The sequence below is a fragment of the Triticum urartu genome, chromosome 5 (genome assembly GCF_003073215.2).
Source record: "Triticum urartu cultivar G1812 chromosome 5, Tu2.1, whole genome shotgun sequence".
NCBI lineage: Eukaryota > Viridiplantae > Streptophyta > Magnoliopsida > Poales > Poaceae > Triticum > Triticum urartu.
In genome coordinates this window covers 485,556,508-485,571,860 of record NC_053026.1, presented here as the reverse complement: position 1 = coordinate 485,571,860, position 15,353 = coordinate 485,556,508, and the positions used below count along the sequence as shown (strand labels likewise).

The window sequence follows — 15,353 nt, the reverse complement described above, 5'->3', positions numbered from 1 at the left end:
CGTGTTGTGCCACCTGGCTCATCAATTTGATAGATCATTTCAAGTCTATCGAATATGATAACTTGTTGCCGTGAAGACTTGCTTGCTTGTAACTGCAACCATTCATCAACCTTTTCCGGATAATCCTTTTTTTCACCTACCATTTTGCAGTCTCTTCAGAATGCCTCTGAAAGTACTCATTAAGCTTGAAGAAGGTGTACTCCACTATTGCAGTCACCGGCAATGCACGAGCACCCTTCAACACATTGTTGAAACATTCTACGAGATTGCTCGTCATGTCGCCATATCGCCAACCACCATCGTCATGAGCGCGTGCCCACTTGTGCTTCTCGCTTAAATTCCTAGTTAAGAACTCTTTTCCCCCTTCGTTCACCGCTGCAAAGAGTTTGTTGTACCGAGCATCGAAACCTTGCGTGGTGAAGGCCACACATACATGGGTAAGGTCTTTGCTGAGCTCCTTGCTCTTACATGCCCGGTAAAAGTTGGCCACGAAATGCCTCATGCACCATCTGTGGTGAAGCTTTGGAAATCCTGGAATAACAATGTCCATTGCCTTGAGTATGCCATGATGCCGGTCCGATATGATGCATACCTCCCTAGCCCCAATCACGTTGTGCCTAACATGACCCATGAACCACTCCCAGTTGTCTTGGTGCTCGGAAGGCACCAAAGCAAATGCACACGGCAACACGTTGTCGTTTGATGAGTGCGCCATTGCTACCATTAGTGTGCCCTTATATCTACCGGTCAAGAACGTGCCATCTATAGACAAGACCGGACGACAATGCTGAAACGCCTCCACACATTGTCCATAACTCCAGAAGGCACGGTGGAACACTCCCTCGTGATCCTCGACCACATGAAACATGCCCGGGTTCCTATGTGCAATCGCGGCCAACAACCTTGGGAGATGGTTGTATGCTTCTTCATAACCACCATACAACATCCTAATAGCATTTGCCTTTGCCTTTCATGCCTTCCCATACTTGACTTCATAACCAAATTGTTTTTTCACCGTCCGCATGAGAAACCTCACTTTCACAGTGGGATCAAAGGCTATGTCTTTCATCCATTTGTATCCGAGATACTCAGATGTGAGTTGACGGTGTGTCTTTCTAAGTCGTTTCGATGGCGGTTTGCATCTATGAGTGGTATCACAACTTTTCAACACCCATTCTTCGGTTTCTTTAAGCTTTCTTGCACGAACCTTCCATGTGCATTCCTTTTGCTCACACACCACGGTGTAACGCAACTTCATGTCCGAGTGCTCAACATAAATTGGCCTATGGTTTCGAATGGCATAGTCAGCCAACCAAAACTTCAACATAGGCAAGCTCAGAAACTTCAATCCTTTCTTCAAATAAGCATTCTCGTCCTCATTCTCCACCCTTGGTTCTCCTAGATCCGGGCATGGTGTTGGCTCAATCGCCGTCATTCTCATTCCACCGTCAACAACAGCTTTATGGGCAAGGCTGAGATCTTTAAACAAGTGAGTTCTTTTTTGTAAGCCCGTCAGCTCAAAGTGGATTTGGTTCTCCTCCTTTGTGAATCCATCCTCTTCCAACTGTTCAACTGGACCCTCGTCATCCGAGTCATACGCATATTGACGCCTAAAAGGCAAGTCACGATCCATGTCCTTTTGCGCTATGTACGCATTCAAGTCACCAACATCATTACCATGAAACCCTTCCTCTTGCTCTTCGTCATCATCATAAACATCTTCATCCTCTTGAATTACTTCGTCACTAGCAATCACCTCAACTTCATTTGCTTGGCTAGTTGGTGGTTGGCTAGAAGCATTGGGGGCATACAACTCAACCTCATTTGCTTTGATAGATGGTACACTGGGACGTGGTGGGGGACAAACATTGGGGGCATCAACCACAACCCTATGCTCAACAAGTGGCACCATTGTCCTCTCGCTCATGTCATCCATTGGGGAAGAGACATGCCGGTTCAAATCAATGGTAAACCGAGGAGATTCAACCTTGGTGGCAAACAATTCAAGTGACTTGTCTTCCGATTGGGATACCTTTTCCTTGTATACATCCCAATGCAAATCCGAGGTGATAGGCATACTTTTCAAGCGAGATTTGGCTCCAACTCCAACATCATACCTTCCTATTAACTTAACATCAGCATTGGTGTCCATCCACTCTAAGACTTGTCTCACTTTTGCAACAACATCCTCATAGCTAGGGCTTGTATCAAAAACCAATGGTTCCTCACCCGTGTCGGCATTGTTACTCAAGAATGCCTCCTTGTCCATGTAATGAACATTAACAAGTCTCTCCATCTAAAAATAACATGAATGGATTTAAGACTTCAATGAGAATTGGTGTGTTTATCCAAATACATCTAATTCTATCCAAATCATATCAAGACTAAATTATTGGTGATGTCCACAAAAGTATCACTAATTAACACACACTAAGCAAAGTTAACCCTAATCACTAACTAACCCTAACCCCCAATCTTTCTACTCAACAAGCATATATTCCTACTACACACCATGCATAGCACTATATTATCAAAGTTAACCAAGCCATTCACACTAACATAAGGAAGAAAACATGAACTAGGGTTCCACCAACATGTATAAAATGCAACCAAAATAACAAGATTTGACAAAAAATAATTGGATGATTTGGGGGAGATTAACAAGAGCAACAAAGTGATGGAAAGATCCACCTAAGGGATGTACTTTTTGGAGAGGATTTGAGGGGGAGCTTGAGGGGTAGGAGAGAGTGTGAGAGCTCCAAGTGTTCTTCAAGTTTGGGTTGTGGATTGGGGAAAGTGTGTGGGGTGGGTCCCACACACCCACCCCACACACTTTCCCCAAGGGTTATTCTGTTACCAGGGCCAGACGCCACGTCAGCAGGTCAACGGGCACGCGGGCAGTGCGGGCCAAGGGCCAGACGCCAGGGTCCCTGGCGTCTGCTTCGTAACCCAAACGTCAGGAATCTTGGCGTCACCGAAAAAGGTCAGAAACGAAATTTATTTTGAAACGAGGTCAAATCGAGATTTAGTTAGCCCTATAGGTCAGAACAGTAATTTTGTCCCCGTTGTGATCGCCAAGCCAAGCGACGGACGAGGGATGATTACAATGATGATCTCGCTGACTTGATTCGGATCGTGCGTGGGCAGGCATGCTGGCAAGATTAGCATAGCTAGGCGCCGACGATATGATGGTCATCATGATGCTAAGGAGACGCTAAGTACCTAGTAAAAATTCAGATGGGTCACCACCATGAGGAAAAAGGCTAGCTCGCCTTTGTGCTTGTACAAGGACCTCAATGAAGTAAATACGTAGCGTTCGTTAAAAAGTCCCTTCGCCATATCGACTACTAGATGTCTATCACGACTTCATCAATCTTAAAATGTTGTGCCGGCTCAATATCTTGAAGGTGCTTATAGAGATAAGGTATGCATGCGTGTGTTCATAGGGTGAATGTATATGCATGTATGTGAACATCTACGTTATAATGTGTTAAAAGATGAATACTTTCCACGTGGGACTATGTTATTCACTGTCTGCACGTCCACTGTCAAAGTACCTCTGAACTATTGTTGGCGCGGACGGTCATTCACGAGGGCTGTGAGGCTATAATGATTCGGTTGCATCATCGGAAAAAGTCTGAAATAAACCTCCAACTTATAGACGGAAGTTAAATCGAACCCCAAAGTTTAAATTCTGGAAATCAGCACATGAATTATTTAATCCTGATCTATTTTGATCCTTGAGAGAGTTTTTTTTTGAGGGGTGAAATATTCATTTATTCATCACCGAAATCCACATGATGTGGGATACAACGAGGGTCATGAGAGGTGCCAAACCAGACATGGCGACCCAGACCCTGAGAAACAGAAAAACGAGCTAATCTATGTGCTTCATAATTAACAGCACGACCTTCGAAAATAAACTTGAAATAATGCAACGCGACTTTCAGCCTAATCTCAGCAATGATCGCTCCATGCACCCCTAGTGTTCCAGACGTGATATCGAACACCACTTGCTTGCAGTCCTTGGAGATCACGCAATGTGTCAGATTCATGTCCTCCGCCAGGGCTAGCGCCTCCCTGCATGCCACTGCCTCCAGTGTTGTTGGATTGCTCACACCATGAATAACCAGCGCCGAGCTTCCCTTCATCTCTGCAAACGGCTGCTGCTGCTCCACCTCGCTCATGCCTAACAACAGCATCAACGTGGATCTTAGCAAACCCCGACGGTGGAGCCTTGGCTCTTGGGCGGGCTGGAGTAACCGATGCAGGGAGCCGAATCGGTGCAAGTTTCTGTTGAACTGAAACTATCTGTAAATCGTCGATGAACCTGTGAATGAATGCTTGGATAGATTGTGGACTCTGAAAGATCCCTTCGTGTATTGCTTTTCTCCTAGCTGACCAGATCGCCCATTGAGTGACGGAGAGCAGCACAAACTTGTCATGCTCCAGCATCTCCATTAATGAAAACAACCAGTGTTTGGCAGTAGGTTCCGTAACCGTCATCATTTTATGCACCAGCTCGTCATCGATCAATGCCCACACGCATCTGGATGCAGCACATTCCAGCAACGAGTGCCTCCACGAATCTGGCGCTCCGCACAATCCACAACTAGCCGAATCAGTCATATGTCTGTGCGCTCGTACGTCGTTTGTGGGCAGGGAATGCTTAGATAGTCGCTACAGAAACATTCTCACCTTTGCCGGGACGGGTGTTTTCCATAAAGTTTTCCACGTACCTTCCTCATCATTTGAATTTGAGGAGCCGGGATTTCCATCAAGCCAAGCTTCTCTTCGTTGCTTAGTGGCCACTAACATACGATATGCAGACTTGACCGAAAAAACTCTGTGCTTCTCATAGTGCCAGCTCCAGAAATCAGACAAGTTTCGGGTGCATAGTGGGATGCTCAGGATTATTCGGGTGTCCATCGGCAAGAAGGTCGCTTCTACTTTCGCTCGATCCCAAGACGCGGATGTATGATCGATTAGCTCAGACACTCTGCCTGGTGGATTTATCACCAAACACCCATATGGTCTCAGCATCTCCACCCTCGGGATCCAGTTGTCCCTCCATATATATGTTGTCTCTCCATTCCCGATCCTTCTGATCAATCCTTGTTTCAGTATATCTCTGCCTTCAACTACAGCCCTCCACACTTGGCTAGGATGGCCACCCAAATTAGCTTCTAAAATATCAGACCGCGGGTAGTAGATGCTTCTAAGGATTCTGGCACATAGGGTATTGGGGTGCTGCAGCAACCTCCAGACTTGTCTAGCTAGCATAGCTAGATTAAACAATTCAAAGTCCTTGAATCCTAAACCCCCCATACCCTTAGGTTTTGGTGGGGCAGTAAGGATGGCAAAAGAAAACCGCATTGGGTTTCTTGGCAAACGATCCTTGAGAGAGTTACCAAACTTGTCGACGTGGCATGTTAAATCCGGAATTGTTGGCTGCGGACTCCACTGTGCCGGCCCACCAGGCATGAAGCGATTTTTTTTCTTTTTCTTAAAGCGCAACGTGTAAAGTACATTTGCCTCAAAAAAAAGTGAAAAGTACATAACAAAAACAACTCCGGCTGAGTAGAACTTGGGATCTGACAGAACTCATCCCGATAGCCACTAGAACAGATGACTATGAATGAATGATATAATTAGAGGCCCGAAAATTTAAGCACACGCCAAAGCGTTGAACTTTGAAAACTTTTTGGGGCAAAACATTTTTAAATTTATATAAAATGGGATTTTTTTTGAAACTACAACAAATGTGTAAAGAAAATGTTTGTGACATCAACAAAATATCACTAGTTTAGATAAATGTATGTGGCATTTCAAAAAAATGTTTGCAGAATGTAAAATAATATTCGTGTGATTCAAAAAAATGTTTAGTCCATTAAAAATGTAACATTTCAAGAATGTTCACGAGTTTCGAAAATGTGCTTCTGACATTTAAAAAAAAATGTGTATACAATTTTAAAAAAATGTTTGCGTGATGTAAAACAGTGTATCACACCCTTAAAAGACTATATGCGACATATATTTGAAAAAAGTGTATACAATTTTAAAAAATGTGTAAGAATGGAAAAAATGTTAGTGTAGTTTATAAAATGTTTATTGTTGTTAGGAAATTGTAAAACGTGTATTTGGAAAAATATTACCATGTATTAAAAATATATTTGAAACATGTATTTTAAAAAAATGTACGGAATGTATTTGAAAAATGTCGAAAGTGTATCAAAAATTATTTCATGTGTGCGCTAAACATGTACATTGGGTACTGAGAATAATTAGATATGTGTAAAAAAGAAAATCGGTAACCAGTAAAGAATCAAAATAAAAGCGAAAAAACAAAAAATATGAAAAAAACAAAATGATTCAAAAGTATAACGAAGAAAGAAAACCAGTGAAAAAACAAAGTATAGCGAAGGAAAGAAAGTAGAAGAAAAGCGATGAAAAACCAAAGTAAAAACAAACGAAATCAAAAAAAGAAAAAGAAAAGAAAAACAAGAGCAACGCTAGCGATTCCGCTAATGTGCCTGCCCAATTCAGCGAATACCAGCTAAATCCTCTCAAGGTTTGAAATAGACCAGGATGCTGATTTCAAGGATTGAGAGTTCATGATTTGGTTTAGCTTTCGCCTACAAGTTTAAGGCTTATTTTTGACTTTTACCTGCATCATCTGATGCGCGAGACTGTGTGCAGCTCAGTCAATCCTTTATCAATGCAACTCTATTTCTGAGCAGTAAAGATCGTTGCACTGATGAAGCTAAGATCGTAACTAGCGTCACTCGAAGGCCTCCGGCTATGCCTGGAATGGGTTCCTATGTCAGCTTGGCTCTGATGTGTTTCTCTGTCTCCAAACTCAGAAACTGATATTATACGCTGTGGGAAACACTGGTTTTTGCGATGGTATTCAACGGACCCCTCTCTTTTTTTGTAGCGTGTTGCCACAAAGAGCTGAGAAGTTTAGTGTGCTATATAGCATAGTTTCTCTACACAGAATACCCAAATGATGTGTTTCACTGCGTCAAAACTCGGAAAAAAACAGCGTGTTTCTCAGCTTCAAAACTCAGAAAATAAGAATGCATTGTACACTGTGTGTTGTGCCAAAAAGTGGAAAAGTTTAGTGTGTTGTGGCAAAAATTTCCCTAAAAGGAATACCCAGACAAAATGTCATCAGACCATACAAAAGAAACTCATATTCCAGCTATGAGCTTGCAAATTTTACACGGTTTGCATTTCATATTATGAAGGCTTTTTATTAGTCAGTCATACTGCTTGATGCCTAGGGAAGAGATCACATCACAGTCAAAATCTTTTTCTTTTGAAAGGTTCACAGTCAAAACCTTCACCTCACAGAAGTCAAACTTAATAATACCTTCTCAAAGCACTGTCATAATCATACTTACAATTTGGAAGAAGGGACCATGTGACAGTTTCCTCCATCTCACAGGAACCAATCTTGATATTCTCCTTGGTTTTACCAACCTTCTTGGGAGTGAAAGTCTTACGAACTCTCCTCACGTCTTTCTCATCACTACCACGCAGTGCCTTCGCCGAAAACAAGAGCTTACCTTCGGGCTGCTGAAGCTCTACGCAGACCACACGACGTGAAAGCTCAAGCCTTCCACTAGCATCAACCGGCAACCTATCGCCTTCAAACGCAAGCAACGGGATCTCCAAGTCTTCGTAACTGGCTGTGCTGGCAGTGAATAAACCGCGGCAACCGGGCCAGAACCCATGTTTTCTGACTTTTACACTGATTGCGGCTTCCACACAGTCGTATATTCGAATGTATGTCAACTCCAATGTGCTAAGCCTGCTAGGCACGGCGCGATACGACGGGCTGCAGGGCATAGACCTGACTACTAAATAGCTTAAATCCATGTCCTCCGATTCTGTGGCGCCCTTCGCCTTCAGATCGACCTCAACATAGGTAGGATGTACATCCACCACAACTCCTCGGGTAGGACCTGTCAGCGTAAGAAATCTATCCTGCGTGCAAAATAATAGTAGTGCTTCAGTCCCGTCATAGGAAATGTTGTTTTCGACAAAAAGGAAAATTCCTCTTCAGTCATAATAAATTAATAATTGACGACCATCAATAGCCGAATTTACCCAACCCAAGAAGTGCCAATCTATACATGATCCACTTTTTAACTGGCATTGTTCCTAAACTTAATTAGAAACTTACTGCAGGCAAATATGGCAAAACTAACTTATGATGAGCAAAATTAGCCAGGAGGCATGAGCCAATAATTTGTGTTGGGTGGGCAAGATTGTTCAGATCATCACAACCACTAAGACTGATGGGAGTAGTCTATATTAACAGTTACCTAATGCCAAAGAAGATGTAACATTGGGTAGCATAGTGAAAGCAAAAACGATAACAGATACATGTTTTACCTCTAGACCAACCAGACAGCGCACTATTATATCATACCTGAAGTTAGCTGAAGAACATAATAAACTGATTAGCCAGTATTCATGTACGGAGCTCGGTTATGGTTTGGCATTTGTTGCATATATTAATTTTAGCCACTCCTATCATCATGTTAAATTTAGCTGAAAAAAGAGTGAATCCATATAATCTGTATGCATGATATCGCACGTACCTTCTTGGTAAGGGTTTGACAGTTATCCCTTTCGCGATCTAAGACCATGATGCGATTGTGATCCAGCACATCCCGCACGGCGATCGTACCAAAAACCTGTAATGGCCACTGCAGGGGCTTCTTTATCTTCCCGACTTTGATCCAGAAGATCTGGAGCATCTCCTGGGTGCAGGCGTAGCGGTTGTTAGGGCGACGAAGGCCGGTGAAGCACGACGCAGGGATAGATGCTTCATGACAGACATATGTCACAGTTAGTGATGATATGGATATGCTAATAGTAGAGGTGTGTGTCAATGTCGCATGCTAGTAAAATTAGGCAGCAAAACAGCTAGGATGCATGGGAGGAGGTCGCTTACTGGTCTGGTCGAAGGGGCCGTAGTGTCGGGCGAAGATCCAGTCCCAATCTTTGCGGTGACCGCGCGCCTGGTAGGCGTATGGATCGGTGTTGGCTTCCTCGGGTATTTCCCCTTGCTTCTCTCTCGCTTCCACCATCATATCGTGGGCCGACCGATTGCGTCTCCTGTTCTTCTTGGCTCCGCTGTTGGCCGCCTCCTCAGCTGCCTCGTCGGCCAGCTCCCCCAGTCCCATCATCATCGCCATCGTCTCTTCCTCGGCCGCTTCCTCGGCGGCCTGATCAGATTCAGACGGAGTTGCTGGTTCTTCAGACTCGACAGGCTCATCGTCAACATCGTCCTCATCATCATCCGCCTTGTTCCCCGCCGGCATCCCCACCTCAGGCTCAGACACAGTCGACGACTCCATCTCTACATGGATTCGTTGCTGCCGCCGCCGTAGTCTTGCCTTTCTGCAAGGCATGCCCTCGGTCTCTTCTTCGCTTGTGTTTTTCAAACTCTCGACTGACAGTAGCAGTAGTAGTACAACCTACGTAGGCGATCTGGCGATTACTACAATCAACTAGAGTATCGGTGCTGCCTATACAGGTGCGTGCGGCCACGACCGACAAGGTCACAAGTCACAGCTGAGTCTGATTCGTACCCGGAGTCCCGGACACGGCCGATCGAAGGAGACGTGGATACGAAGCACGCAGCGTCCTTTCCGTCACAGGCAGGCAGGCTGCAGCGGCGCCCGGATGCTCCACCGAGGCGTCGGGAATTCCCCTCCCGAAGCTTTTCTCGGCCGACGGCTCGCTTGTGCGGTGGCTAGGGTACGGGCGAAGGAGGGCGGAGAAGATACAGCGAAATCCAACGGCCCCGCAGATTGGCAGCGGGTCTGCACACGGAGACCAAACAGTGTCCATGCACGGCACGGTGAAAGCTGGGCCCAAGCACATCAGGCGGTGGCCTTCAGCCCATTTTCGGCCCATCTTTCTTTTTCTTCTCTACTTCTCTATTTTTCTGTCCTTCCAAACTTCCATGATTTTTCCAATTTTCTTCGTAGAGGCCTCAATGATTATTAGGGGCTCAATATGTTAACGATCATGTAACCAAGGAGCATCCCAAAATGAAGGCGTAAAAAAGGTCCATGGCATCACAAGGGTTTCTCATTTCAACCCACGTCTTGGTGACTCCTTTCATTGAACATATAAAGGATGGGCTAGTGCGCCCAAGTAGCGGCACCAGCCACGTCTCCTTTTTTGCATCTATGAATGTCCCGAGCGCTCTCTTTTCCCTTTCCTCTCCCTCGTGCTTTCCTTTCTTCGCTGCCGCCACTCCATCCTAGCCGCCTCCTCTCCTCGCGCCGCCGTCGCCGCCGCTTCCACCCTCCCTCTGGGCCGCCTCGTCTCCTCCGCCTCCGCCTCCACCACCTCCTCCTCCCCTTCCTCTCCCCCTCCCGTGCCTCCGCACCTGACTAGAACGGCCAGACCACGTGACGTGGACGAGGAGACAGACAGCTCGGGAGGCAGGCTCCTTCCATGGCGGCACCCCAACCTGCCGGATTTCCCTCCTCGTCAGCCCAGCGGAGAGGAGCGGTGGATCCGCCTCCTCTTGGACCTAGCGCCCGATCCGAGGTGTGCGGGCGCGGACGAGCTTCCCCCGCCGGCCCGCGGCAGCGGCGACCTACAAGCAAAGGGCAAGGGCGAGGCGACGGCAGAGAGAGAGAAGATGAGAGGGAGAAGAATGAAGGAGAGGAGGGAGAAAGAGAGAGAGGAAAGAGGAGAAGGAGGCGCGGCGTCGGATGGGAGAGGGTCACCGCCGGTCGAGGCCTGCGCGTGGCGGTTCGATGTGATCCTCGCCCCTTCTCTTCCTCGTCCCGCCGGCCTCATTCTCTGTTACTCTCCCGTTGGCCGTGGCGCCAGGTCGCGGCGGAGGATCTGGAGCTGAGCCCAAGCAGTTGAGGTTGAGGAAGACGGAGGTGAGGGAAGCAGCAACAAGACTGCTGGCTGGTGACGGGTCAGCGGCCACGAGAGGAGGGGGAAGGGGGACGACGTCATGCTTTCTCGCCACCTGCACGTCCTCTTCCCACAGTCCGCTGCTCCTTGTCTGCGCCGTTTCAACTCCAGCTGCAACAGTGCGTCTCCATGATCCTTCCCCTCCTCCGGCTTCTCTCCTTCCATAGCTACTTATGCTGCAATAGTTTCAGTGCAAGTATAGTCAGGTATTTAACTGCTTGTTTTTTTACAGTTTTAGCTAATTGGCTGGGTATCTACTTTCTCTTTTGTGTCTGCACATATAATCGATTTGCTGGCCCATACTTGCATGTTCTCTAATTATCTTGCAGTGCTAACAAGTAATTAGGACATATTCTTGGTCCATACTTGCATTAGAACATGCCACATAGAAGAAGGTGGCATAACTTGGGATAAGAATGGCCACATGAACATTCTGTCATGATATTGTGATTAGTGATCAATACTTGCAGCAGTACTTGCATGTTTGCAAAAGATGTCTGTAAATTATTGATCTTCGTCGTGTCTCCTACTTACTATTAGTTCAACTGACCCAATCTTTCTGGTCTTATCGCTATGATTAATTGCTCTATTTCTTGGTTTTTGTATTGTAGGACAGGGAGGCAGAAGAGAGGACATGCTGAAGAATGAAGGTGGACAAACGTAAGTAGTACTTGGCACAATTCAGATTTTCTTTGTTATTGCATTACAGGATTGTAGGGTGTTCGGATTTTAAATGCTGGCATTGATCGAGGTGTTTGGGTTTTAGTTCTGATTAGATGTGTATCAGGTTTTAGTTCTGATGAGATACAGAAATTGTTGAGACAGGGCATGAATAGTATATATTTTAGCCGTGCTTTTATTCCCTTTTGCTCTTTCCAAAGGGACTACTCTACTTTTCTGTTAACCATTAGTAACATATTTTTCAGAGCCGGATCCATTTATTAAATGAGGAGAGGTGTATGAGACAAATAAAAATGTATCGAACTATGGTTCATGACTTTATGCTAAGGATTCTAAGTGAGCAAGTCATTTTACTGGGGCTAATGAACACATACCACAATTTGCAGAGTACTTTGCTTTTCTGGTTGTTTTGCTAAGAGACTGTTAATGATAAATCAGATGTTTTCCTTTCTTTAGTATGCTTAGCAATAATATTTTACGTTGGCTATTAAATTGGACTTCTTTCTGGTTACAAGATTCCTTTTATAATTACAGATCTTCGTTTATTTACAATATTCTAAGGCTACTAAGGTTACACATTTGTTCTACAGTTCGCAGTGAGAACAAGCTATTTCTGATGGCTCTGTCCTATTATCTGTTCACGTGTTTGCTTTCAAATATTTTGAGTGCTCATATCAACAAAACTATTGATTATTGGTTATTGTGTCTGTCAGCAGGTGCACATGAACAGCAAGGCATGTTTGGCGTCGTACTTGACCGTGCTGCAGAACAACATCTTGTGGTTCTACCCAAGGGTTGACGCCGAGCACCGGGGCGTACTGCAGGAGTAGCGCCCTGCGTCCTTTGTCAACGTCCATAGCATCAAGGACCTCCTCACGCCCCTGTGCAGATGGCGCTCGCTCGTGATCACAGGAAACTGAACGACGCATATGTGCCCGTTGTCTGTCAGCGCCGACAAGGTTGGTTCTATGTTAAGGCCCTGCGTCCTCACGTAAGAGGGCATGATTCATAAGGTAGGTACTGATTGCATCTTCATCTCTATTTTTCATTTGGTCTCGATTCTTTCACTTGGTGCTACACAAGGTCAGGTCAGCTTGGAACATCTGCCTCCCAAATTCAGATCAAGGAGGTCATAATCTCCTTCTAGATATCTTAGGGTTTAGATTTAAACGAATAGATGTAGCCATATCAATGTGCAAAGTAGAGGAAGTCGTAGTGAACATTCATAAGCTTGCTCTTGTGCTAGATAAGAAAGATTCAGAAAACTATTATGCAACGGTCACCAGAGCTTTACGACTCTTTGTATGCACTGCAAGAATTATTCTGCAAGGGTAGCCGGCTGCACATTTGTTGTTTTCCCAGTCATTTAAGAATATTAGTTAAAGTGGATGGTGATACGATGTTTATACCATTTGAGGTATCTATTCTTTTACAAAGCATGTGAAAATACTTAAGGTTCTTTTTAAAGAAGAGAGATATGGAGGGAGGGAGGAAAACTCAATTTGTGCAACTAAAACTAACGATTCTAATCCAAACTGGAAGTGACTTGGACCTTAGTTATTTCAGATTTCAGAATTGCATTTGTGCAGTAATTCTCTAGAAGTCGTGTAATACAGATATATTAATAAGATTTTTCTTGAATATGCAGCAAACAAATACTTCAGGCACGATGGATATTGATGTAGACTACATCAAAGTGCTGCAGGACCAAATTGAGGTATGCTCCACACAGACACAACGTCTTAAAAAATTATCATTTTCCACTGCCTAATAACATGTTCTGTTATTTTTTGACAAGTACAAACTGGCTAAGTAATAATACAGATAAAAAGCCATACATTCTCATTTTTCTTCTCTGTATTTTTTCTTGTTCATACCTGCAGAAAAATTGTGGTGGTGATGATTGATCTGTATTTTTTTGAAGGGGGTCATTGGACTCCACTGTAGCATAGGTGATAATTCCTCACCCTATATTTGCGTGTAGTAGCCTCAAACATCAACTTTCTTATGATTTTTCTCTAGCATTGTTGCTCGCTGGTTTTGACTATTGATTTTGGTAGATGGTGCCCAGTTTAGGACATGATCCAACTCTCAGTTACATACATGGACCTTCTCTTTCTACATCTCTATGGTAGTAAACTTTCTTACTTTAGAGACGGATCAGAAGGCATTTCTTTTGCTTTTGGTGTTGAGGATGCACCAAACTATGCACAAAATGAAGGTACTAGACAATAATGCACTTTTAGATGGTACACTGGTGCTGATGAATCAATTTTTTTGTTACTGCTTTATGCTTCTGACAGTGTGCGCTAGCTTATCTATTACTCCCTCCGTTTGTTTTTGATAAGACGTTCAGACAACTTGCTTTGTGTTGTTTTTGAACAGTGTCTGAAAGTCTAAAACGTCTTATAAAAACAAACAGAGGTAGTATATCAGATAATACTATCTCACACATGTAGTGCATATTGGTTATTTTCACTTGATTTGGATAAGTAAAGTGCGGCTATATTTTTCTTAACTGTTCCTATTCTTTGACAATCTTCTGCTTCGGTTTCTGTTTCTTGTTTCAGGTTCTTCATATCGAGTGCCTATTAATTAGTCACATGTCCATAGATACTTTATTATGCCCTTTAATGATCTCATCCCATGCGACTCACATATGAGTTATACATATGCATGGTTGTGAGAATTAGAGGGAAAATTAGTGTTCCCTTGAAGAAAAGTGCAAGCATGATCTACTTTAAATTGGAACACTTATGTTAGAAAACATGGTCAATGGATTGTACAACAAATTATTTTTTCAGTAAATTGTGACAGATCCAAAATAACCAACCGAAAACAACAAAATTATTTTTTCAGTAATTTGTGATGCCTCATAGACATGTTTTCACTTAGATTAGAACGATCCTATGTAAGATAGGTTGTAAAAGTAGCAGTTGTATATACATAGCTACGGTGTGTTTCCTGAACATCACAACTTCATCTTATGATGTGCTCACTGTAATCATATTTTTTTGTTCATGTAAAGTAGTAGTAGGTTCTTTTGATGCCAATGATTCATTATCTGATCCCATGAGGCACTAATATCATGCTAGCTCTGTATTTTGTTGTGGTATTCCCACTGTAATTCACTCTCAACATGCCGGTAATTTCGAGTTTTGTTTCTTTTATTCTCACATGTAATTTCTTTGTTCCATCTTTGCTATGAGCCAGTGCCGATGTTCTGTTTTCCTGCGGTTGTCGCCACTGTACTTTGTTCCTTGCATGAACAAAAGAGGATTAATGAAACAACGTTCGCGCTGAAGAAGAAAAAGGATATGTTGCCCTTTATATTATACTTGGGCGATGGATTCCTTCAGATCTACAAATTCCTCGAGCAAAGTTTGCAATGCTTTTGTGAATGTTTCAAATTTTGTTTTTGTCTTTCCTTGTGGATTGTCCATCTGAACTATATGTATCAATGTAAACAACCTTACCTTTCCTTCTCTTTCAATCGGTTTAAGGTACTCATTATAATGGTCACCAATGCCCTACAATATGCACATAATTCACAATTCTAATTGGCTTCTTGCGCCATGGGCGCAACTGGTAAGTTACATTTTGTGTGTGTAGTACATCCTTTGTTCATTATCTTTTAGTTCATATTCAAGGTTGCTTCTATATCTTCTAGGTTCTTTCATTACTTTGGAACAGAAAAGTAATATGAAACA

The 15,353-nt window shown here is 43.8% G+C and overlaps 1 protein-coding gene and 1 long non-coding RNA gene across 5 annotated transcripts; one reads left to right on the top strand and one right to left on the bottom strand.

Annotated features, from left to right (window-relative positions):
* Window positions 1-7,365: 7,365 nt before the first annotated feature.
* On the bottom strand, window positions 7,366-9,428 carry LOC125508566. The gene is made up of 3 exons (XM_048673320.1): window positions 8,969-9,428; window positions 8,613-8,839; window positions 7,366-7,992 (listed from the first exon to the last, which is right to left on the bottom strand). The coding sequence occupies exons 1-3, from the start codon at window positions 9,426-9,428 to the stop codon at window positions 7,366-7,368; spliced, it is 1,314 nt and encodes a 437-aa protein (XP_048529277.1).
* A 775-nt stretch (window positions 9,429-10,203) lies between these two features.
* LOC125510038 lies at window positions 10,204-15,123 on the top strand. 4 transcript variants are annotated; one of them, XR_007284456.1, is made up of 7 exons: window positions 10,204-11,168; window positions 11,574-11,622; window positions 12,357-12,656; window positions 13,292-13,360; window positions 13,527-13,595; window positions 13,704-13,864; window positions 14,857-15,123. It is a non-coding gene; the product is annotated as an uncharacterized LOC125510038 (long non-coding RNA). The 4 variants fall into 4 exon arrangements; XR_007284455.1 differs by having other exon boundaries at window positions 10,206-11,081; XR_007284458.1 differs by lacking the exons at window positions 13,527-13,595; window positions 13,704-13,864 and having other exon boundaries at window positions 10,210-11,081; window positions 14,919-15,123.
* The last annotated feature ends 230 nt before the right edge of the window (window positions 15,124-15,353 follow it).